The sequence below is a fragment of the Tachyglossus aculeatus genome, chromosome 25 (genome assembly GCF_015852505.1).
Source record: "Tachyglossus aculeatus isolate mTacAcu1 chromosome 25, mTacAcu1.pri, whole genome shotgun sequence".
NCBI lineage: Eukaryota > Metazoa > Chordata > Mammalia > Monotremata > Tachyglossidae > Tachyglossus > Tachyglossus aculeatus.
The window spans coordinates 10,137,754-10,163,364 of record NC_052090.1 but is presented as its reverse complement, the minus strand read 5'-3'; the positions used below and the strand labels follow the sequence as shown (position 1 = coordinate 10,163,364).

At 42.6% G+C, this 25,611-nt stretch overlaps 1 protein-coding gene across 3 annotated transcripts in view; it reads left to right on the top strand.

Moving 5' to 3' along the window:
* TRAPPC8 (trafficking protein particle complex 8) overlaps window positions 1-25,611 on the top strand; it is a 68,406-nt gene that overhangs the window by 35,026 nt on the left and 7,769 nt on the right. For 2 of the 3 annotated variants that reach the window (XM_038766493.1, XM_038766491.1), the window contains 15 exons: window positions 423-523; window positions 2,205-2,310; window positions 4,100-4,231; window positions 5,341-5,565; window positions 7,132-7,240; window positions 10,918-11,112; window positions 11,501-11,631; window positions 13,023-13,097; window positions 13,720-13,846; window positions 16,835-16,992; window positions 17,433-17,875; window positions 19,230-19,377; window positions 21,575-21,671; window positions 24,344-24,412; window positions 24,494-24,549. In XM_038766493.1, coding sequence (XP_038622421.1) covers window positions 423-523; window positions 2,205-2,310; window positions 4,100-4,231; window positions 5,341-5,565; window positions 7,132-7,240; window positions 10,918-11,112; window positions 11,501-11,631; window positions 13,023-13,097; window positions 13,720-13,846; window positions 16,835-16,992; window positions 17,433-17,875; window positions 19,230-19,377; window positions 21,575-21,671; window positions 24,344-24,412; window positions 24,494-24,549 — 2,172 coding nt within the window. The remainder of the gene's footprint in view (window positions 1-422; window positions 524-2,204; window positions 2,311-4,099; window positions 4,232-5,340; window positions 5,566-7,131; window positions 7,241-10,917; window positions 11,113-11,500; window positions 11,632-13,022; window positions 13,098-13,719; window positions 13,847-16,834; window positions 16,993-17,432; window positions 17,876-19,229; window positions 19,378-21,574; window positions 21,672-24,343; window positions 24,413-24,493; window positions 24,550-25,611) is intronic. The other variant, XM_038766492.1, reaches the window with a different exon arrangement.

Below are 25,611 nucleotides of genomic sequence, written 5' to 3'. Positions count from 1 at the left end.
CAAGAAATCGTGTTGGACACAGTCGTAATCCCCATTTTGCAGATAAAGGAACTGGGGCACAGAGAAGTGAAGTGGCTCACCCAAGGTCACACAGCCGACAAGTGCCGGAGCTGGGATTAGAACCCAGGTCCTTCCGACTCTCAGGCCTGGGCTTTTTCCACTAGGCTATGCTGCGTCTTAACCCTTGGATGGCAGGGTTACAGTGGAGGGGCTCTGAGGGTCGAGCTGGCTGGCTGCCATCCTAACACGCTCTCACCCTCCTTTCTCTCCTCCGTTACTGCCCCTTTGAGGGGGAAAAAGAGTGGCATATACCTTGGCAAGAACACAAAGTTGGCAGCCTTCTTATTAGTAGCCCTAGGAGAGTAAGCTGCAAATATAATCCTCTTTTTGCAGTGAATGTAAAATTTTATCTTTTCCTTTAGGAAATGGCAGCAGTCTCAGCTTTTCTCCAGCCGGGAGCCCCTCGGCCCTACCCTGCTCATTACATGGAAACCGCAATTCAGACCTACAGAGATACCTGCAAGTAAGTGGTTCTGTAAATCCCGAAGAGAGCGTATTTGCTCATGGGGTGAGAGGGGAGCTTTAAACAAATGGTTTCCTTGATGTCTCCTGTCTTACATCTGTCAAGGATGAGAAGAGGTAGGGCTTTGGAGAAGTAATAGTAATTGTGGTATTTGTTAATTCCTTACCGCGTGCCAGACGTTTTACTAGGCGCTGGGGTAGATACAAGGTCTTCAAGTCCCACATGGGGTTCACAGTCAAAGTAGGAGAAAGCATAGGTATTGAATCCCCATTTTGCAGATGGGGGAACTGAAGCACAAAGAAGTTAAGTGACTTGCCCAAAGTCAAACAGCAGGTAAGAGGAAGAGCCGGGATTAGAACCCAGGTTCTCTGACTCTCAGGCCTGTGCTCTTGTCATTAGATCTTGCTGCGTACTGATGTGGGCAGATCAGTTGACTCCAAGACTAGTATTTGGGAAAATCTTTCCCTACCTGACAAGAAAATGCACTTCTATACAAAAACAGCCCCAATTGCTGCTGCTTGTCCCCAGGGTACTCTTGTTGAAAATGGTACTCCAGCAATGCACTTGGCTCGCCTCATTCCCTCCCACTTCCCTTCGCCTTTTCTCCTTGTGGAAATCTGTCGGGATTAGAAACTGAGGCAGATCCCAGGAATGAAATATCTAAGTCAACAAATACCCGCAGAGCAGCAAGAATCAGCTGTTTCCTCCCATCCTGGTCTCCCGCCCCTTTCCTCGTGTCCCCATTCATCACTTGCCATTTTGTCCTTCACTTCTACTTCCTTTCCTCTTCAATCATAACTTTAGCTACCTCCTCTTCACCTGTGTTTCTCTCTATTTTCCCTTTTGCCATTTCATTTTCAAATCTCAATCAGTGCAAGTGGAAGATGGGGCAAACAGAGCCATATTGTTTTCTGCTTCCCATTTCAAGCCCCTTTCTTGGAGGAAAAACTGGTACTGCATCCGTTCCGTGCTTTTCTTCCTCTCCTTTCTTCCCTTCCATTTTCAGCCTGTTGATCTGCATATTGAAACAGATTACTTCTGGGTTTTATCAGCAGGGCTGCCCCTGGGCACCCATTTTCCAGGCATCCTGCAGGAGGCCGAACGTGTATCCTGACACTGTGCTTGCTTGTTACTGTTGTTACTTGCTTGTTACTCACAGACTAAATGGGAGGGAATAGGATTTAATCCCCATTTTACAGATGAGGAAACTGAGGCACAGAGCGGGTGAAGTATCTTGCCCAAAGTCACACAGCAGGCCAAGTGGTGGAGTCCTCTGACTCCCAGGACTGTGATCTTTCCAATAGGCCATGCTGCTTCCGTCTGTCAGTCTTTCTCTTTCTGCTGTACTCTCTTTCCGATGTTTTTCTTCACTCGATAGCAGGGAATATAGCGTCCATGCAGGCAGACGTTTACATCCAGAGAAGCTTTGGCAGTAACTTGTCATTAGTATTGCAAAGTCTATGATTATAATAATAGGCAGGGAAAGGGAAATTTATGCTGATACTTCCACACTAGCGGATTATTTATGCTTATTATGGGCGTCAGTAGACATTCCAAATGAAAGGTGGCAACCTAATTTTTTTAATAATAGAAAATTGGAATTTGAAATCCGTGAATCATGTTAAACTGCATGTTTTCCAAGATAGTTTTGTAATAATCACAGTTTTGTGCTTTTTCATAGGAATATGGTGTTGGCTGAAAGATGCGTACTGCTTAGTGCTGAAATTTTAAAAAGCCAAAGCAAATACTCAGAAGCCGCGGCTCTCCTGATTCGGTTGACGAGTGAGGTAGAGACTTTTTTTTTTTGACTGATACTGCTATTTGTTAGTGTCTTGTTTTTCACCTGTAAACACTTCACTTTTTAAAAAGATGATTTAAAATGGAAATAGTTTTCTCACCAGCTACTTTTTGATGAACAAGCATAGTCGTGGTATCATACTGAGCTGCATAGGAGCCAACTCTCGCTCATCCTAAGTCTCTGACAAAACCTGCTGAGTTTCCAATCGGGATTTCAAAATGATGACATTTTAGGCTGTTATCCCCTTGATGTCTATTCCCTCCTCTGCCCATTTCCCCCCAAAAGATTCCTAACCTCCGTTCACTCCCAACACTCAAAATGAGAAGTTGACACCGATGTTTAGTCGCATGTGTAATCTTTTAGAAGCATATAGTGTAGATGCACAAATGAACGCAGAGGTAACGAAGAGCTAGAGGACTTTGAGCCCCATGCGGGACAGGGACTGTGTCCAACCTAATTAACTTCACCTACCCTAGTGCTGAGAACAGTGCTTGACACATAATAAATGCTTAACAAATTCCATAAAAAAAGGGCTCTGATTAACTGCTGTAGGGAAAAGGGATGCAAAATTACTTGTATCATTTCTAAGATATCTATAGTTCTCTTTTGCTGTGTCTAGACCTATTTTCCATGCACAGCTTACCCTCTAGGCTAGAAGTTCGCTGTAGACGGGGAATGTGTCTCTTTTATTGTGTTGTACTCTCCTAAGCAGTGCCCTGCGCACAGTAAGTGCTCAGTAATTATGATTGATTAATTGATTACCCTACAGCAGAGTTGGTAGGCATATTCCCTGACCACAAGGAGCTTACATTTTAGAGAGATACTTAATCAGCAAACAGCAGGATGTATAAAGTCCATGGGTCAGGTGCTGAGCATGAAGAAATAATGGTTTAGTTTTATGCAATATTTAGAAATGGGTGAGTTGAAAGCAAGGACCAATTTGAGATGGGAGGTTTCCTTGCTTGCTATTTGACTTTAGGAAAGACAGAGTACCCCTGTTGGGACAGTCTACTGAACTTTGAGTCATCATGTATTTTGATCCTTGATGATTCAATAATTTTGCCTTCTGAAGTGAGTGTTAGAATTCTCTATCTTATTATGAAAATTTTCATCTTTGGGATAAAATGTTTTGAATGCCATATTACTTATCCCGGTGACTTTTAATTTTGTTTGTGTGTTCAAGAGAAGTTATGCTGGTTTTACCTGTCCATTTCACCTACAAAGAAAAGGGGAGAAACAAGACCTGTTACTTATTTATTTTTCATGGTATTTGTTAAGCACTTCCTATGTACCTGTACTAAGTGCCGTACTAAGCACTGGGGTACAATCAAGCTAATCAGGTTAGTCAAAGTCCATGTCCCACATGGGACTCACAGAATTAATCCCCATTTTGCAGGTGAGGTAACTGAGGCACAGAGAAGTTAAATGACTTGCCCAACGTCACATAGTAGACAAGTGGTAGAGCCACTTGTTATAGCCTCTCTTCTATCACTACATTCGTGTCCAACCATGGAGTTATTTGCTGTATGCAGAAGGTGATAAAGCATTTTCTTAAAGCATGGATCACCTTGTGCTAATGGGAGCAAAGTAAGGAGTTATCCTTTAGAGAAGTTGCTTATAAAGTAGGTAGAAATGAGATTTGCTTTCTTTCAACTGAGCGTGATATGAGCTGAGATGAGATTTTAACAAGGACCGTGAAAGTTGTCCAAAATAGTTTCCTTGAATGTTTTAAATTGTAATGAGGCTATCACTTTTCTTTCTCTTTAAACACACAATAGGATTCTGATCTTCGAAGTGCACTTCTTTTGGAGCAAGCAGCCCATTGTTTTATAAATATGAAAAGCCCCATGGTTAGAAAGTTTGCCTTTCACATGATTCTGGCTGGCCACCGGTTTAGTAAGGCAGGGCAGGTAAGTGTGTTTGCTTTTCTGTAAAAATAATCTCAGTTAACATTTCTTAGGAGTTTGGAAGTGAGTCATATAATTTTTTTCCGTGCTGTGCTGTAAAAGTTTACAAAAATTCAAAGTCAGTTTGTTTCCGCAGTGTAAGATTTAATCTGCAAAAGCTTCCACAGGAAATCACATTCCAAAATTTTAGGATTGTCATTTGGAGTGGTTAATGTCAAAAATAAGAAGTTGAACAGTTAGTTTTCCTTTTGTTTGAGCAGAATCAACCTTTGCAAGAGTAACCCAGATCCTTGAGATTAGGATTTGGTGAATTTAAAAACGAATAAGTCCTATTAAAGCCACACACACCCAAATACACAGCTTTTCCTCCCAAAACAAATCCCAATGTGTGTTGGAACATATGAAAGCAAAGATTCTCAGATATCGCCAACTAGCTCATGTTATTTATGCTCAGCGAACTCCCAGTTCTCTTATCGTGCATGTATTTACTACGTGTTTTGGCTAGAACACTGTCTGAGAATCGTTCTTCCAACAGCATGTCAGGATTAACTACACTGTTGTGGTGGAAGAAACTAATAACCAGTGTAGCACTGGTTTCCCTTTATGTGGGTTTCTTGGGAAAGCAACCCCTCTTTTGTTGAACTGGGTGCCTCTAAGTATAAGGGCACTGTGAATGTTACAGAATATTTGTTTGTATAAATCGGTAGGTATTTAAATCTGTGGCAATAATCCTGTTCCTGTAATGCCTAATTGCAAATTTCCACCTCGTCCATGTTACCACAGTTCCATAAGTGCTGTTTTGCTGTGTAGCTCCTTTCAAGCTTTTATATTTCCCCATACCCTTAGGTCGTAAAATAATGTATCCAAATGCAATTTATGCTTAATTCTTCCCAATACATAGAATAACTGGTCTTTAGTGATTCACCTAACTGGGCAGGTGACTATCAGGGATCAAACGAGATGGTCAGGATACCCACGCACCTTCCATTCCAAAGGTATAAGTGCCACAAGTCGGAGGCGAAGGTCAGAGTACATAAGCATCATCCAGGGAGGTAGGGAGCTAGGGCCCTCCCATCCTGACGGCGGTGAACATTTGGGAATTGTCCTTGCAGAAAAAGCATGCCTTACGGTGTTATTGCCAAGCCATGCAAGTGTACAAAGGAAAAGGCTGGTCTCTGGCGGAGGATCACATCAATTTCACAATTGGTCGTCAGTCGTTTACACTCCGGCAACTGGACAATGCTGTGTCGGCCTTTAGGCACATTTTGATCCACGAGAGCAAACAACCTGCTACTCAGCAAGGGGCCTTCCTGAGAGAGTATCTCTATGTTTACAAGGTGAGTTCTCCTTCTGGCTGCTAAATTTCAAAAGGGCACTGGTTGCCCCTCATTTGAGGGGAAAGCCCATTTTACCAACCCCGTTATGAGCTCAGACGTCATCTTCCACTGAGTATGGAGTCAGGGGTTGGGGTTAAGCAGCAGCGAGGTGTAGTGGAAAGAGCACGGGCCTAGTCAGAGGACACGGGTTCTAATCCCAGCTCTGCCGTGTGTCTGCTGTGTGACCTTGTGCAAGTCGCTTCACCTCTCTGCGCCAGTTACCTCATCTGTAAAATGGGGATCAAGACAGTGAGCCTCATGTGGGACAGGGACTGTGCCCAACCTGATTACCTTGTATGTATCCCAGTGCTTAGAACAGTGCTTGGCATATAGTAAGCACTTAACAGATACCAAAATAATAATAATAACTACTCGTATTATTATTATTGTGGGGAAGGGTCTCTATCCATCGTTCTGCTCCACCTTCTATCCGATTCCTTAAGGTTTGATGGACTAGGCTGAACTGCAACAAAGCTGCTGATCCGCAGTTGTCTAGCTGGAATGGGTATAGCAGCATCATCGTCATCATCAATCGTATTTATTGAGCGCTTACTATGTGCAGAGCACTGTACTAAGCGCTTGGGAAGTACAAATTGGCAACATATAGAGACAGTCCCTACCCAACAGTGGGCTCACAGTCTAAAAGGGGGAGACAGAGAACAAAACCAAACATACTAACAAAATAAAATAAACAGAATAGAGCTGAGGGTTGATCCTGGCTGCCGTGTTAATGCCTGTCTTTCTGTCTAGGCTGTAAGCTCCTTCCGGGCAGGGAGCATGTCTACCAACTCTGACGTATTGCTTTTTATGGTGTTCGTTAAATGGTTAGTGTGCCAGACACTGTGCTAAGTGCTCGGGTAGACACAAGCTAATCAAGTTGGACGTAGTCCCTGTCCCACGTGGGGCGCTCAGTCTTCATCCCCATTTTACAGGTGAGGGAACTTTTGGGCACAGAGAAGTGAGTCGCTCATGGTCACATAGCAGTCGGGTGGCCGAGGTGGAATTAGAACTCAGGTCCTTCTGATTCCCAGGCCCACGTTCTAGCCATTAGGCCAGGCTGCTTCTCCCGAGTGCTTAGTACGAGCGCTCTGCACCCAGTAAGTGTTCCATAAAAACCCTTGATTGATGGGGCAGGTGTTTCTATAGGTGGGGATGGGCACTCCCTCTTCCCCACCCACGCCCCAGTCTACAGCCCACCGTACTGTCGTCTTACCCTGCTGCCGAGATCCCCCTGCTTCCCTTTGCCGCCTCCCTCTCTCCAATGTGGACATTCTCCAGCTTGGGTTGTGAAGGATTCTGTCACCACTGCATCTCTGTCCCTCCTCTCTTCCCTCTGGAAAGGCCTGGGGAGAGTCTGCAGAAGGAAGGGGGAGAGGGCACATTCAGTCCGTGAGAGAGAAATGTAGGGATAATACCCAAATCTCAATGGAGTACATTGATACTATTGGCTGTGAAAGCTATTGAAATGTTAGAGAATAATGTATTGTTTTTAATTTTCATATTTCTGCCCCTCTTTTCACGCCCCAGAATGTAAGTCAACTGACTCCGGATGGTCCTTTACCACAGCTCCCCTTGCCATATATTAACAGTTCAGCAACGCGGGTTTTCTTTGGTCACGACAGACGGCCAGCAGAAGGTGGGTTAAATTTTTTTTTTTTTTGTACCTCTCCTAAATTAAATCACCTCTGCTGGATTAAGCCTAGTTTCATTAGAATCCTAGGTTTTTCATTCATTCATTCAGTTGTATTTATTGAGCACTTACTGTGTGCAGAACACTACTAAGCACTTGGGAAAGTACAATACTACAGTATACCGTGACATTCCCTGCCCATAATGAGCTTTTTTATTTTATTTATTTTATTTACAGGTGTAGGAAGTTTGGATACATTCCCAGGTGAAAAGTTTTAAGTGGATTATTGGAAAGAAAATTAGGAAAGTTAAATAGTACATCTTTAAATTTGGGATTAAATGGCAAGGTGGGAGGCAGCTTGGACCATTGGTTTTATCCAGGGTAGTGGCTTTTTTTTTATGGTACTTGTTAAGTGCTTACTCTGTGCCAGGCACTGTACCTAGTGCTGGGGTAAATGCAAGATTGGATGCGGTCCCTGTCCCACGTGGTTCTCACAATCTTAATCCCCATTTTATAGATGAGATAACTGAGTCACAGAGAAGCTAAGTGACTTGCCGAAGGTCACATAGACAGTGGCAGAGCTGGGATTAACTTTACTGCTCTATTCCCTAGACAATACTGCTCCTTGTTCTTGTTCTTATATCATCTATTCATTCATTCATTCAATCGTATTTATTGAGCGCTTACTGTGTACAGAGCACTGTACTAATCTATTGCCCCCCTGCCTTTCATGAAGAATGTATCTAAGCCAATCCAAACAGCAAAGTATCTATTTCTAAAGCTCTCCAGGAAAGTAGGTTCTATCACCTAGCTCCGTAATGTGCTTCAGGGTTTAGCCATCCTACGACACATTTCTTCCTTTTATCTTTTACCTACAACAGCTCTAAAAATCCCACATAAAGTAGAGCAACTAAGCCTTGAAGTTTTTCTGTGGACTTGCAAGGGAAGTACTTAACTGATGTAATGAGCTACATCACTTTGTCATGGAGCATAAATCAGTGCATTTTTTCATCCCCAAGTAGCCCTCTGCCCCTTGACCCCCTGCAAACATCCCCCTCAGTTTGCCTTCTTGGCTAGCACATAAGGTGGGACAAAGCCCAAGATGTGCAGTCATCCTGCTCTTTATATAACATACATTTCTCCATTCCTCAATGCCCTCCACTGGCCCCCTGTGGCCCTCTTCATCCAGCAAAAACTCCTCATATTTGGCTTCAAGACTTTCCCCCAACGTGGCTCAGTGGAAAGAGCACGGGCTTTGGAGTCAGAGGTCATGGGTTCAAATCCCGGCTCTGCCAACTGTCAGCTGTGTGACTGGGCAAGTCACTTAACTTCTCTGTGCCTCAGTTACCTCATCTGTAAAATGGGGATTAAAACTGTGAGCCCCCCGTGAGACCACCTGATCACCTTGTAACCTTCCCAGTGCTTAGAACAGTGCTTTGCACATAGTAAGCGCTTAACAAATACTATTATTATTATTATTATTATCATCATCATCATCATCATCAATCGTATTTATTGAGCACTTACTATGTGCAGAGCACTGTACTAAGCGCTTGGGAAGTACAAATTGGCAACATATAGAGACAGTCCCTACCTAAGAGTGGACTCACAGTCTAAAAGGGGGAGACAGAGAACAAAACCAAACATACTAACAAAATAAAATAAATAGAATATTATCTGCTCTTAGTAGTGTGGAGTGAGGAGTTCAGTAGAGAGGGTGGTGTTGGGAGCGTCAGTTTGGTCATCAAGGGAAGGTAGTTTGAGAATGGAGGCTAAAAGAGGTATAATGAGTTGAGAAAATTGGATGGGGTGAAAAGATCGGAGGTCTCAGTGGGGGAACAGCACCGATTTGTCGGGTTGAGATGTCAGAGAAAAGGCAAGTGAGGAGGCTGTAGTCAGAGGGGTTTCAGAGTTGGTAAGGGTAGAGATTGTGCAGTGACTAGAAATGATGAGATTGAGCGTGTGTCCAAAGTGGTGAGAGGGCGAGTTGGGGTGGAGCAGGAGATCAGTGAAGTTGAGTTATAGAAAGCAGGCAGCGGAAGGGTCGTCAGGAACATCTTTGTGAATATTAAAGTCCCCAAGGATCCTTGTAGGCATGAAGAAACAGAGAAGGAATGTGAGAGAGGGATCAAAATGGCTCAGAAAGTTGGAGGTGGGGCCTGGGGGACGGTAGGTGTCTGATCCTGGAATCTGGAATGGTGGTAGAGGCAGGTGATATGGGTTTTGAAGGAAGGGAAAGAAAGGGATGGGGGAGGTGGCATGTTGCAAAAGCGGCACTAGAGGAAAGCCAACACCTCCTCGCTTCCCAGTGAATCGGGTGGAGTGGGGAAAGTTGAGGCCCGCTTTAGAGAGAACGGGAGGGGAGACTGTGTCTTCTGGGGAGAGCCAGTTTTCAGTGATGGTGAGGAGGAGCAGTGACTGGCTCAAGAACAGGTTAAGGATGAAGGGAAGCTTCCCCATGTTGGAGAGGGGGTTCCACAGGCCACACTTGACTGAAGGTGGGGGGCGGACAGAGGGAGGGGTGAGGGTGGGGGGATCGACTGGGAGTGAGCTGACGGGGGCCGATGCAGGGAGTGGGGGATGAGGGGGTACACTGAGACAGGATAATAATAACAATAATAATGACATTTATTAAGCGCTTACTATGTGCAAAGCACTGTTCTAAGCGCTGGGGAGGTTACAAGGTGATCAGGTGGTCCCATGGGGGCTCACAGTCTTAATCCCCATTTTACAGATGAGGTAATTAAGGCCCAGAGAAGTTAAGTGACTTGCCCAAAGTCACACAGCTGACAAGTGGCGGAGCCGGGATTTGAACCCATGACCTCTGACTCCAAAGCCCCGGCTCTTTCCACCGAGCCACGGGGGTGGGGGAGAGGGGTGGGAATGGGGGATGGCACAATCGCTGCCTGCCTTCACACCGACCCACCCCCTGTTTTTTTCCTAAACACTGGTCTCTTCACTCTCAAGGATCTGGTCACAATTCAACAATCTCCTCAGGGAATCAGTGGATCAAACAGTTATTGCTGTTGATTACCTCATCTACAACACTTAAACTTCCTTGACCTCACCATCCCAGTCCTCCCCACCCCTTGAGCTGTACTCACTCCTCTCCCCTACCCCATTCGAGAACACATTCCTAGGCCTTTTCTTTTTACAAAGAAGAATAGCTAATTGTGAGGAATCTCGTTTATGGCCTAATGGAAAGAGCCCACTCTGCCACATGTCTGCTGTGTGACCTTGGGTGAGTCACTTCACTTCTCTGGGCCTGTTACCTCATCTGTAAAATGGGGATCAGGGTTGTGAGCCCCATGAGGGACAAGGACTGTGTCCAACCTAATTACCTTGTATCTGCCCCAGCGCTTAGTACAGCGCTTGGCATATAGTAAGCGCTTAACAAACGCCACATTATTATTAAATAAACTCATAAAATGTATTCTAGAAATTAAATTGAAAATAACTCAGGTAACTTTTTTTGTGAGGGAGGTTTTAATACTAGTCCATTAAAATCATAAAATGCTATTCTTTTGAAGTGCTATAAGTTTCATAAAAGGAATTCCAATTGTACACATTTTAAACACCAAGTTGAAAACAGCCATAGCTAGGAAGGGGACACAAGAGGAAGTGGAGAGGAGTAAAATTGAAAGGCTAGGTTGATGTGCATTATTTTCGATACTGTCTTCCAGGTGAAAAGCAAGCAGCCACACACATAAGTCTTGATCAAGAATATGACTCTGAATCTTCTCAACAATGGAAGGAGCTTGAGGAACAGGTTGTGGCTGTAATTAACAAAGGAGTCATTCCATCAAACTTCTTTCCAACCCAGTATTGTTTAAGCAACTATTCTGATAACTCCAGATTTCCACTTGCAGTCGTAGAAGGTAAGGATTTTAAGGCGTCCTGTGTTCATCAGCTCAAAGCAGGTTACATTTAATTTGCAAACGATTTTCCTTTAAGTCTATAAACTGTAAAGAATTAGGCTGCAAGTTATTTGCGGGTGGGAAAGGCTTAGCTTATCAATCAACAGTGCTTTGCACATCATAAGTGCTTAACAAATACCATCATCTTCATCGTCATCATCGCTTGCTGTGTGCAGGGTACTATACCAAGCGCTTGGGAGGGCACACCTCAACAGTATAACAGACACATTCACTGTCCGCAGTGAGCTTATTTTTGAATAAAAACAGAGATAAATTGTGATTTTGCAGTACAGTATATGAATTTTCAGGTCATATATTAAATGTTCATACATATTGGCTTTTTTAATAGAACCTATAACAGTGGAAGTGGTTTTCAGAAACCCCTTGAAGGTTCCACTTTTGTTGACTGATTTATCTTTGATTTGGAAATTCCAACCTAAAGACTCCAGTGCAAAGGATAACGGAGAGTCCAAAGATCCAGTAAGTAACTATAATATTTAGATAAAGGTATTTGCTTCAGTTGACACGATTTGTATTGACACGATTCAATTGACTTCAGTTGACACCCCAGAAATCTGGGCTGTTTTGAGGAGACCTGGGGGCCTAGGATCATGAGAGTAATTATAATTGTGGTATTTGAGCGCTTATTATGTGCCAGGCACTGTACTAAGCACTGGGGATTGGAGTTGGGTACAGCCAGGCCACTGCTGGCTTAGAAGCAATGGTCCTTGCAGTCCACGATTCAGTCTCTGTCAGAGACAACAAGATGCTTGGAGGAAACATCCTCCTTGATGCCCATCTTAATGTCTAGAAATGGGCCATCTAGCCTATCACCTTCCTGTAGACCTCTCATCCATGAATTCATCTAAAACACATTGTTGGATTTTTACCGCCCAAGTATCTGTGAAATGTGGCAGACTCTAAAATAATTTTTATCACCCTGAAACCTGGAGAAATGAATAAAGTCTTGTGAAAACGGTAGCCGTGTAATAATTGCAGACGTTCTCAGATCCGCGTAAATGATAATACTGGAACGGAAGTTGTTCCCATCAGTCCGAGGTCTTCTCCGGCGATTTGAGTTTTGTCCTTTATTTGATCGTGATCCAGAAAAGCTCTTTCCCTGCATCACGAGTAGACGTTGTTATTTCTATGGTAGGCGTCCAAGATTTAGGACAACTTCAGTCAGTTTGAAATGCTGTTTTGCATTATACATTGCAGTCTCTCCTCCCTTCACTTTCAGTTGCATTAAAGGTGCTTTTAAGCCTCTCTCAGTCATTTGCTTAATTGCAAGAATATTTTGAAGGTGAAACATTTGCTGATCTTGGAAGTGCAAATTTAGCAAGTTGCCAAGTCAGTTTTTAGTACAAGTGGCCAGTCTGTTTTTCTCTTTTTAAAATACTACTCCCAAGAGGCATGCATGTATTTCTCTATGAAGAATGAATGTGTCCTATATGTAGAAAATTATTTTTGAAAAATACTTTTCTGAATGGCAGTAACACTTCCAATCTATAACAGTGAGCAGAGTTCAAGTGGGTCGGTAGTCTGATAAATCACTTGTCCCTTTTTCACCCCCCACCCCCATAGTTTCCTATAGGTATCTCAGACTGTTAACTCTGAATCAGAATTTGGACTAGAAGCCAGATGATTTAGCTTAGTTGGTATCCAGCCATTTGATTAACGAACACCTCTTTAGTATCTTAACTGTAAATTGTAGAATATTTTAACCTCACAGTTGCATGGTGATGCTTCCCCCAATCCCAGTGTCTAATTCTGACTAGAAAACAAATTTATTCCTGAAGATATCAGTATCTTAGAGCTGTGTTGTAATTTGTTTTACCAGAAGGCAATGTTGATCAAATATTGTTTTTTAGGTAACATTTGGAAATGAAATGATTGGCGCTGAAGTTATATCAGAGTTTTTAATTAATAATGAAGAGACCAAAGTGGTAAGCTACTTTTCTGACAAATTATCAGGATTTAGTGGAGAGGCTTAAATGTTTAAACGTAAAAATATGTGCCCAGGTGGAGTTGAAATATTACTCCAGTGGGTCTTTTTCTCATTTCTTCAGTTCCTCCCATTTTGGTACTTGAAATTTCAGGCAAAACACATTGTAACAGATATTCAAGGAAGGATTCTTACACTGCACCTTTCAAACTCTGTTTCTACTGAAACGGGATTACTCCCTTTCTACTATAATAGATTCAGTGGGAAAGTCTTGAGTGGTTTTTTGAATGGGTTATCCTAAATGGAGAGATCTCTTCATGAATGCGATGATGCGTTCGATAGTGCAGTGTCTTATTAGGGTGGTTTATTTGATAAACAGAATACTTTGCTTTGTGTTCATTGAAAGTATTGTTAACCATCCCTTGCCAAAGTAGAGCTTGAAGTTGTAGTTTGGGATTTCTGCCCCTTTAAAGGAATTCGGATTTTTTTTTTAATTAAATAATATATTCTGAAAAATACCAAATCAGAAAAGGCTACTCGACCTGTGTTGCTCACATGAATATTTCAAAATGGGAAATTGTAAGACTGCTTAGTAATGGAAATTCCGTAACATATCTCCGCAGGCAAGGCTAAAGCTCTTTCCCCATCGGACAGGAGAGCTGCACATTCTGGGTGTGGTTTATAACCTTGGCACCATTCAGGGTTCCATGGCGCTGGATGGCATTGGCTCTGTACCTGGATGTCAGTCAGGTAAGGGCACATTATCCAAACTTAAACTACAGCGGGGGTCGGAGCGTGGGTTATATCACAGAAATTAGGCAGAACAGAAAATTCAGCTATGCTTCGTCAGCGTTTGAGTCACCAACAAAGAGAAGCAGTATGGTCTAGTGGGTAGAACACGTGCCTGGAAGCCAGAAAGAACTGGGTTCTGATGCTAGCTCTGCCACTTGTCTGCTGCGTGGCCTTGGGCCAGTCACTTCACTTCTGTTGGCCTCAGTTACCTCATCTGCAAAATGGGGATTAAGAACGTGAGCCCCATGTGGGACACGGACTGTATTCATTCATTGTCGTATTGAGCGCTTACTGTGTGCAGAGCACTGTACTAAGCGCTTGGGAAGTACAAGTTGGCAACATATAGAGACGGTCCTACCCAACAGTCTAGAAGTATCTGTATCCAACCTGATTAGTTTGTATCTACTCCAGCACTTAGTACAATGCCTGGCACATAGTAAGCACGTAACAAGTACCATAAAAAAACAACAAATAAAAAAAAAATGGTTCTGGTGAAAGCAAATAGCCTAGACCAAAAGGGAAGTTGGATTGATTCCCCCCAGCCTTCCAGGTAGTCTGTGGTCTTTATTCCTTTCTGACATATTTAACTTCCCACTTTCTTTCCCCCCTGCTTCTCCCCATTTCCCTTCCCCTTGTCTTTTCCTTTCCTCCCTCAATTTCCTTTCGTCTCATGAATTTGACAGGAGGCCACTAAGAAATCAAGTAGAGGAAGGGGTCAGTGGCTGTGTTGAATCAGGCAGGAAAGGATAAACTACCTGCCACCAAGGTGGTGGCAAAACGCAGGAGGAGCAACGTGAACATCTGAAATGCCACTCGGTGGGTCATAGTTAGATCAGCCTACATCCAAATGAGCGCTACCAAGGCTTGATGAGTGGATCCATCATTACCAGTAATTTAAAAGATATACTAGTAAACTAGGTTAAAAATTCACTAGAGATCTAGAGTAATCAATCAATCGTATTTATTGAGCACTTACTGTGTGCAGAGCACTGTACTAAGCGCTTGGGAAGTACATGTTGGCAACATATTCCCTTCTAGACTGCGAGCCCACTGTTGGGTAGGGACTGTCTCTATGTGTTGCCGACTTGTACTTCCCAAGCGCTTAGTACAGTGCTCTGCACACAGTAAGCGCTCAAAAAATACGATTGATTGATTTATTGATTGATATAGAGACAGTCCCTACCCAACAGTGGGCTCACAGTCTAGAAATGTAATTGAAGGTTTCCCACTTTTTTTACCTTGTGATAAAGGCTGGCATTGTCACGTCGTTGGAAATCAGAGGGATTGTATTTTTATTTAGAAAAAATTCTAGAGCCAGTGTATCACTTCTTGCTAGTGCCTCCGTTTTCATTACATGTTTTACTTCAGTAGCAAAACAATTTCTTCAATGATGTTTGTTAGTACCTACTAGGGATAGCAGCGTGGCTCAGTGGAAAAGAGCACGGGCTCTGGAGTCAGAGGTCCTGGGTTCGAATTCCGACTCCACCACATGTCTGCTGTGTGACCTTGGGCAAGTCACTTAACTTCTCTGAGCCTCAGTTCCCTCACCTGTAAAATGGGGATTAAGACTGTGAGCCCCACGTGGGACAACTTGATCACCTTGTATCCCCCCAGCGCTTAGAACAGTGTCCTGCACATAGTAAGTGCTTAATAAATGCCATCGTTATTATTATTATTATTATTATTATTACTATGTGCCAAGCACTGTACTAAGCTCTGAGGTACATACAAGGTACTCAGGTTGGACCCGATCCCAGTCCCTTAGAGGTCTGAGTAGGTTTTAATCTCCATTTTACGGATGGGGAAACTGAGGCCCAGAGAAATTGTGACATGTTCAAGATCCTAGAGCAAATAAGAGGCAGAGCTGGGATTAGAATGCAGGTCTTCTAACTCCCAGGCCCGTGCTCTTTCCACCAAGTTACGCTGCTTCCCAAGTGTCTGCTTCAAAGGATTGAGCAGTAGAGAAGATGGGGAATAGCTAAAAATGGGCCCCTTCCCCTTAATTTGCCTGAGAAGCAGTGTGCTGTAGCAGAAAGAGCACTGTACCTCATTTACCTCATCTGCAAAATGGAGATTAAATCCTACTCCCACTTATTTAGACTGTGAGTCCCATGTGGAACAGGGACTGCGTCCAACCTGATTAACTTGTATCTGCCCCAGCGCTTTGTAAGTACCACCATTAAGTATTTCAGCATTTCTTAAGCAGAATGCCTGGGATTTGGCCCCGTAAGATTTTTAAGGCTTATTTCTTTCATTTTTGAAGACTGTGATTATGCCAGTCCTCATATTCTGAGTTTTATTTTTAAAAAAGTTAATATTTTACGGTGGAAGCCTGAGTTTTTCATGCTGTTTGCCTTTTTTTTGTCTCAGGTCAGGCCCGTCAGTCAAGCTGTATTTAGTTGCAGTTACATAATACACTTCCAGATGACTTGTTTCTTAGAATTAAACTTTTTAGGAGGATTCCTTTCATTTCTGCTCGTGAATCTTCTTCCTACTTCTTAACCCGCAATTGCAAAACGGGCTGTCGTTGCTATAATCCTAGAGCAGGGTGGTTGGCTGGGTTACTTAAAATTTAATGAACGTGTTTACAGTTTAATGTCATTAGTGGAAGGAAAGACTGAATGGCTGTCCTACCTGACTAAACCAGCTTTCGATTGATAGGGAGCTGGTATATTGAAATTTTCAGGGAAATATTTTCTGTAGTTCTGTAGAATTTATTGTCTGATATGGTTTTTCCTCTGTTTCATGCATCCTAAAATGCCTCCTCTAGAGCGTGTCAAGGAATGCCTTCCAAATCTCATTTCTATTCCATTGGTAAAACTATTGAAATCATTATCTACATTTCATAGTTTTCAGACATTTTAGCAGAAGGAAATCAGTACCAATTGCTACAATGTAAGATATAGAGCTTTGATTATTTTTTTTCCCCCGCTTTCGGTCCTTCAGGAAAACATGCTTCAAATGCAATGTCAGTACGAGGGCGACAGGATTTAGAAATTCAAGGACCCCGACTTAATAACACAAAAGAAGAGAAAACATCTATTAAATACGGCCCAGATCGTCGGCTCGATCCCATTATCACCGAGGAAATGCCGTTATTAGAGGTATTTCATTAGCGGTCCAATCTGCCACAATCATATAATTGAGGATGGTGCTCCTTTTTTAAAGATTAGATCTTTAGCTGTAGGGCTCCCTCTTTTTTCTAGATCTAGACAACTCTGCAATGGCAGTTATCCTCTTTCTTGTTTTCTCCATCTGCTTTAGAGGTGCCAAATGAAATTAGGCAATTAATTTGGCCTCCTCTTATCTAACCTTCTTGTGTAATAAATTGGCATGCTGCCAGATATTGCAAGCGAGGTGGAGATGTTACAAGGTGTGTATATATAAAACATTTTGATAGGTTTGCAAAGGAGGTGACTGCACAGTCCAGAGTCTCATTAGAAATATTTTTTTGTAAATCTCCGAGGCTCCTATACCCGTTCAGCCGAGGTACTTGGACAGCAATAATACTCCTAATAATGATCATGTTTTTCTCCCAATGCAGGTGTTCTTTATAAACTTTCCTACAGGGCTTCTCTGTGGAGAAATCCGGAAAGCATACGTAGAATTTGTCAATGTGAGCAAGTGTCCTCTTACTGGATTGAAGGTTGTTTCTAAACATCCAGAGTTCTTTACCTTTGGCAGCAACACTACTGCCCTAACACCACTGAGTCCCTCGGCCTCTGAGAACTGCAGTGCTTATAAGACCGTCGTGACGGATCCTACCTCGCTCTGCCCTGTGCTTGTGTCGTCAACGTCCTCTGTTGATTTTGGCCTGGGCCTAGGAAATCAACCAGAAGTGATCGATGTCCCACTTCGTGACTCGCTGCTTCTCCCTGGGGCGTCAGTCCAGCTGCCGATGTGGTTGCGTGGACCCGATGAAGAAGGGGTCCATGAAATAAACTTTTTGTTTTACTATGAAAGTATTAAAAAGCAGTCAAAGATATGGTGAGTGGTTTTAGATGTTGCCTCGGTAGGTAATAAATGAACAACCTTGCATTAAGGAAATCTCATAGCACTTATTAATGATAATGATCATAATAATTGTGGTGGTTAAGTATCAGTGGGAGAAGGAGGAAAAATATAGCTATAGCTGTTAACAATATGAAAAAATGGAAAAATTAATAAATAAATGACAAAATGCAATACATAAATTGATATATACTTAAGAGCTAAGGGTGGCTGTTCTATGACATGCCTGGGGAGGTGAAAATGATCAGGGCAGTACCTCTTGAAGAATGTGGATTTTTGAGACAGAGATTTTTTTTTCCCCATGTAAAATTATTTGAAACATTGCAGTGTCACTGGCTTTTTATTGATACTTTACAAGTCTCTCTTTAGGTGTTTATACTCAAATTCACTTGAATAAGCTCATTTAGTGTCAGTAGTTAAAGGCAAATTGATTTCTGAGTTTCTTTTTTTGAAGTTGATATATCTGAAATAAATCCCAGTTAAAATGTTTTAAGGGGCATGTGAAGTGCCCAGGTAGTCTTACTATTTCTAGAGTGCCATTCCTCCAAAAAGCTCGGAGTGCTCTCACGTATATTATTTAGTTTAATGATGCAACCAGATTGACATTTTTGGAGTAATGCTTTCGTGTAAGACTAGAAATATTTTTGGACAATAGTTATAGACCTAGCGACTGTACCTTTCATCTGGGGCTTAGAGGAAGGGGCTTTGGAAAATAAATGTCCGGCTAGTAGTTGCTCCATGGATAACTTATCACCGGTTGTCATTCTAGGCAATTTAGCAACTCTTGTACGTTCTAGTTGGGATACTGTCAGCCACAGAACACCCGTTCCTTTTCTCAGCTTTTCTTGACCTCAGTCTCCTATTTCAAGAGATTAAAACGTATTGGTTTTTAAAGAGTTTGAGGGTAAAAACCAACTTGCCAAAATTCTTGAGTCCACCAGCAGCCCACTTGGCAGAATGTACGTCTGAGTTCTTTGCGTACAGTGAAGCTGGGGCCGTTTTCTGTTAACGTTATCTGTTATTTTGATCAGCGCAGAAACAAGGACATTCTTGAGATGTTCAGAGACCACTTGACGAAAACGGTTTTATTAATTCACCCTGCAAATTGTGCCTTTGGCCTCCAGAATTGATATGTGCTGGGGCATTCTGGCCCTCACTGTTCGTAGCCGCCCACTGGTTGCACCAACTCCCATCGCAGCCGAGTCCCTCACTGGTTTTTAAAAATATTTAACCGAAGTCTTGACTAGATTATTTGGTGGGAGTGACTGTGGTTGTGAATTGAACCCACTAGTTACGATATAAATTGTGAATGTGTTTGTCCTCTCTCTAGTCATAGGGTATTGAGACACACTGCAGTAATTTGTACAAGTCGATCTCTGAATGTACGAGCTACGGCCTGCAGAAGTAATGCTCTTGAGGATGAAGAAGGCCAAGGAGGCAATATGCTAGTATTTGTGGATGTGGAAAACATCAATACTGTAAGTTTCTAGAAAATGAGTTTGTTTTAAATTGACCCTCGTGTGCATTTTCAGTTGTCATGCTTGAGCATCAATCTGAGTAAAACGGTTTTGGAACTTAAAAAGGAAAGCAAACCACTGAGGAGCATAAATAATGTGTGCCAAGCCCGGTTATTTAGACCAGCCATACCCAGTGGTTTAAATGTGTAGGTTTCCTGTAGAATTTAACAGTCGATGTCAGTTTGGCAACATTATTCCCTGGGCCTTAGATCCAACCCATTGTGGCCAAGTTGAAAGAGTTTGATGATTCCCAATGTAAATGATCTTGGACTTTTGGATACTTTGTCTTGAGTTCATTGTTTGGTTGCCCCCAGGGGCCCTTCGGATGGCCAACTGCCAGTTTGGGAGTTGGTTGATCAGTCCCCAGATTGCATAAGTCCTCAGATCCTCTGCGCCCATTTTTACGCTGTCTCAGGGCATTGACCCCACTCATCCTGGCCCAAGTCCCCTTCCTGGGGGTCTGTTTGAAGAGACGAGGGCGCTTATGAGGTTTGATTCTTACATCTGCCAGTCGCTTTATGATCGTCATTTTAATGCCCATTACTGCTGAGTTCTCCAATCTGAAAGAGCAGGCCATCCTGTCCCTCAGGGCTTTTGAGGAACTCGTGGGTTTTTGGAACACTTTGAGAGCCCAGATGAAATTCAGAATATATTTCAGCTCAGGAATGACCAATCTATACATCGTTGGAAGATATGACTTATTAGTGTGCCTTTAACAAAGAATAGCGTTTAATGAGCACCTGCTGTTTGCAAAGCACTGTAATGAGCACCTGGGAGAATACAATAGAGCACTGGTCCTTACCTTGAGGGAGGGGAGACAGACATTGAAGTAAATTGCAGATATGAGGAGTAATAGAATATAGAAAATATGTTCATAAGGGCCATGGGGGTTGTGAGTACATAGATGTGTGGGTGACTATCTTTGAAATGAGAGATGGGTCTATATGGAGTAGAATAGTGATTATAGGAACCTTGGTTTATGCTGACCATTTAAATTTAGGCCAATTCAGATGCTTGGGTAGAGGGTTGGGGAGAAGAGGAAACTTGAGAACCCAACCTCTTGAAAAGTGCGTGATTGAGTTTGATTTACCCAAAATTGATTTAATTAAACTCAACTCAGTCTCTCTTACTGTAGCTAACCAATTTTCTACTATGAGTTCCGATGATTTCAAACTCCCTAATCAATTCTAATGTAGCGGAGTGAAAGAATTGTTGAATAAGCAGTTTTAATTTAGGTGGAGTATTTAGTGATTGGCATCTACTCCCTTTAAATCAGCATTTCAGGTGGTGTGGGTGGTTGTCTTTCTTTGTCTTACCATCACTAGATGAGGCAGGGAAGGACAAGAAGAAAAAATAATATTGCTTTGTTCAAATTGCAACTTGATTGGTTTTTTTGCAATTTAATGCCTTAAGGCTCAACACATACGAGAGAAGGACAATCCGGTATGTAACTAGCAAGCAAGAGACAGGGAGGGATTGAGTTAAGATATCTCAAAGAGTAGTGTGGTCCAGTGGGAAAGAGCAGGGGTCTGGGCATCAGAAGGTCCTGAGTTCTAATCCTGGCTATGTCACTTGTCTGCCGTGTGACCTTGGGCAGGTCATTTCACTTCTCTGGGCCTCAGTTCCCTCGTCTGTATGAAGATTGTATGCCCCATGTGGGTCATGAAATGTGCACAGCCTGAGTCGCTTGAATCTACCCGAGGCTTAGAACAGTGCCTGGCACATAGTAAGTGCTTAACAAATAGCATAAAAAAAAATAAGGCTCTAAGCCAAAGATGGCACACACAGGCAGAAAACATCTGGTTTTTTGTATGAACTGAGCCAGGATTTGTTGACTTCTCAAATATTGCAAAGTGTCTTCAGGATCTGCCTACTGGAAGCAGCTGTATTTGAGTATTTAAAAATCATTTAAATTTTCATGTAAAACTGTCATTCAAAGTCTGTTCAAGAAATGCATTTGTAATTGCTGACTGACCTTGATAGCACAAAATTTAACAACTTACTAATTTCACATTATTTCCTTTGCTAGGCAAATAGCGTCATCAAGTTTTTTTTCTGTTTTTGTCTTGTGCTTAATTACTAAATCTTTTTTGGAACTGAGTATTCTAATTGAGTGGGTTCATATTTGAACTTTTAAATTTGTTCTTTTTTACTTTAGAGTGAAGCAGGTGTTAAAGAATTTCATATAGTGCAAGTATCAAGTAATAGCAAGCTCTGGAAGTTACAGAAATCTGTAAATCTCTCTGAAAACAAAGGTTTGCACTTTTTTCCCCTTCGATGGTAAATGAAGACACCTGTATTTCCTGATTTCTTTTTTTCTTTCAAAAGAACAGTGTGGGAATTCAGGTCATGAAAGTGATAAATGTATATCTCTTACTGCTCTATTCTTTTTAGCTCAGTGGTGTTGCAGGGTTTAATGGCGTGTCTCTGCCCTGGGGACACTAGGATTAGATAGCTTTTTACAATCAATATAGTTAAAATATTTATGCATATACATTTATAAGTTCCTGGCTGAGATTATTTCTCTTTGGTAAAGTTGGGAATTACAGTAAAAATCCAGTCAGTAGTAGTTTTTGAGCCTCTGCTGGGTCAGAGCACTGTACTAGGCATGTGGGAGAGTACAGTAGAGTTAGTGTGTACGATCCCAGCCTTTAAGGACTTGACAATCTACCCGGGGAGACAGCTATTAAGTATATTGCAGATATGTGAAAGAAAGTCTCTAAAATATGTTCATAAGTTGTTGTGATATTTGCCTAAGGGGTGTGGAAGTGCTGATATGGGAGTTGGGGGATATAAGGCAAGGTAATCAGTGATAAATCAGGAAATATCTCCTAGGGACATGCTTTCAGAAGAAGCAGGGTGGCCTAGTGGATAAAGCATGGGCCTGGGTTCTTATCCCGGCCTTGGGCAGATCACTTCTTTGTGCCTCAGTTATGTAAAGTAGAGATTCAGACTGTGAGCCCCATATGGGATGTGGACTCTGTCCGACTTGATTAGTTTGTATCTAGTATGATTTAAATATTAATGTCTGTCTCACTCTCTAGACTGTAAGCTTGTTATGGGCAGGAAACATCTCCGCCTATTCTGTTGTACTGTGGTCTCTCAAGCACTAAATAACAGTGCTGTGCACATAGCAAGGGTTCAATAAATGTCATGGGTTAATCGATCTACCTACCCCAGTACTTAGAACAGTGCTAGGCATGTAGTAAATGCTTAAAAAATACCATAATTATTATTATGGGGCAAGAGAGTTGAGTTTGGAGGAGAGGTAGATTTGAGGTTGTAGGTATCAGGAGTGGGGAGGTCGGGTAAAGGATCCAAATGGGGCTTGATGATCTGGGACGAATGGAAGCAGGGACCTAGAGATAGGAAGTCGGCGGGGGGGTGGCGGAGAGAGAGAGAGAGAGAGTGTGTGTGTGTGTGTATATATATATATAAGTACAGTTGGAGTACAGGTTATCTATCTCGGTGTCTCCCCTGACAGCCAGGAGTAAGCTAGGTCATAATGTCAGACCCTCGACGCCGTAAGCTTTTTGTGAGCTGGGAGCATGTCTACTAAGTGTATTGTATTCTCCCAAACACTTAGTACAATGCTCTGCGCATAGTGAGCACTCAATAAATGCCATTGATGATGATGATGAGAGAGAACATTTTTGCAAGGAAGGGGTTGTGGGAGAGAAGGCACAGGCAGAAGAGTGTGGAAGAGAAGGAAAAGTTGAAAGGAAATTCAAAGTCGGCGAGGTTTTATGTGCCCCAGTTGGTGAGTGAGAGAGAGGTTGGAAGAGGAGTTTGGTGGGATTGAGAAGTGAAAGGAACAGGGCAGCTGAAGGTTACCAGAAACATCCACATGGATGTGAAAGTCCCTATGGATCAGTATAGGGGAGGAGAGAGGTAAGATGAGAGGCATTGTAATGGTTCAGAAAACTGGAGGTGGTGAACAGTGATGGCCACCAGTAGCCGGTTGGTAGAGGCAGGTGACCTGGGCTTCAAAAGAAGAGATGGTGAGGAATGGAAAGGGTGAGATGGTACGAAAGTGGCATGGAGTTGCAAGACCAAGGCAGACTCCTCTCCCTTTCTTCTCAGATAGGAGAGGGTGGGAGAAGGGAAGGCCTAATCAATCAGTCTTTGGCATTTGAGTGCTTGCTAAGCGCTTGGGAGGATACTCTACAGGAAGAGTTGGTAGATGTAATGCCTGTCTGTCATTCATTCATTCAATCGTATTGATTGAGCACTTACTGGGTGCAGAGCATTGTACTAAGCGCTTGGAAGTACAATTTGGCAACAGATACAGTCCCTATTCAACAACAGGCTCATGGTCTAGAGGGGATAGACAGACAAAACAAATGTCTTCAAGAAGCTTGCAATCTGAGTGTCTCAATGTCTCTCCTACTGTCTCCTTGGGAGAGTGTATCAGGGAACACGGTGTCATCTGAAGTAGGCCAGGTCTTAATGATGAGGAGGAGGAGATTGAGGAATTTTCCCATGGTGGAACAGGAATTCCAGAGGCCACATTTAAATGGGTGTGAAAGGTGGGAGAAGACTCCAGAATTACAAAAAAAAATGCACCCTGAAGCTCTGAAAGGCACGCAAGTAGAAGGAAGTCTTTCAGAGAAAATTTAACAGGAAGTTAAATACATAATAATAATAATAATTGCACTATTTAAGCCCTTACTAAGGGGTAGGGGTCGGTGCAAGATAATCAGGTCCCTCATGGGACTCGCAGCTTAAGGGGGAGGAAGAACAGATATTGAATCTCCATTTGGCAGATGAGGGAACTGAGGCACAGAGAAGTTGTGACTCGCTCAAGGTCACCCAGCAGGTTTGTGGCAGAGCACATATGAGTGGGGTGGTGGGAAGCATTCTAGTAATGAAAGTATGGGTTTTGTTGTACGTTTTTGAAACCTTTTTTTCCTCTTTTTTTTTCTAGATTCCAGACTTGCAAGTCGAGAGAGAGGGAAGTTGTGTTTTAAGGCTGTAAAATGCAAACATTTAGAGGGTAGGTTTTTTTTTTTAACAAGGACAATTTCTCAGACTTGTGTAATAAACCTGAACTAACATTTTTCTCTCCTTTCTTCAGCAGTTGCACAATCAGAAAAGTACACATTTGCAGATATCATCTTTGGGAATGAACAGGTAAATAAGCCAGCAAATAGAATTCATTTACTTAAAAATTGTCCCTGTTGAGAAATACACTTTGTGTGCTAAAGGCCCAAAGAAAACTCTTCAGTGGAAAGGGAATGAATGAATGAAGTACCATTCAATATCTTTGGCTCTTAACTGTTTTAAACTTTTGGTTCACTTTTAGAGTCAGAAATTCGGTGCTTCCAATTTTTGGAAGTGGTTGAAAGCTTTTTCAGTGGAGTTTAGTGTGTAAAGACCCCTTTTAAAAAAATTGGCAGGTTCTAGGCAGACCAGTGAGAGGGAGAATTCGGGTAATTTGGTTGATTAGAAACATTATTCTTGATTGCTATAATTATGTACAATCTTCCTTATAATGGTGTTTTAGTTGAAACAGGGTTCAAGTTCAAGTTGAATAACAATTATAGTGAACTATAATTTATCCTCATAACAATGGAAACGTATACTTTAAAAGAGGGCAGGGTCACACAAAATGGCAAAATACTGATGAAAATTAAGTGGAAAAGATACATGGAGGTTTTGTCTTAGCTGTCATAGGGCATTAATCCGGGTTGGAAAAACCCCATGTTTTCTTCCTAACCTCTGTCCAAGCCAAACTACTCTGCTTCCCAGTTCACAGGGTCCGTCTCCCAGTTGGGATTCCTCCTGTCTCACCCCTTATACTCCACACCGGGGGTGTCCCACCCTGTGGCCCAGGTCAAGTACAAGAGAAGCAGCGTGGCTCAGTGGGAAAGAGGCCGGGCTTTGGAGTAAGAGGTCATGGGTTCAAATCCTGCCTCCACCACTTGTCAACTGTGTGACTTTGGGCAAGTCACTTAACTTCTCTGGGCCTCAGTTCCCTCATCTGTAAAATGGGGATGAAGACTGTGAGCCCCACGTGGGACAACCTCATCACCTTGTATCCTCCCAGCGCTTAGAACAGTGCTTTGCACATAGTAAGCGCTTAATAAATGCCATCAAAAAAAAAAAAAAAAGTACACCAACCTAGAGACAGATGTAAAGTACAGGGCCACCCAAAGCCATAGACTAATGCACATGCCTTCGTGTGGGTGGGGG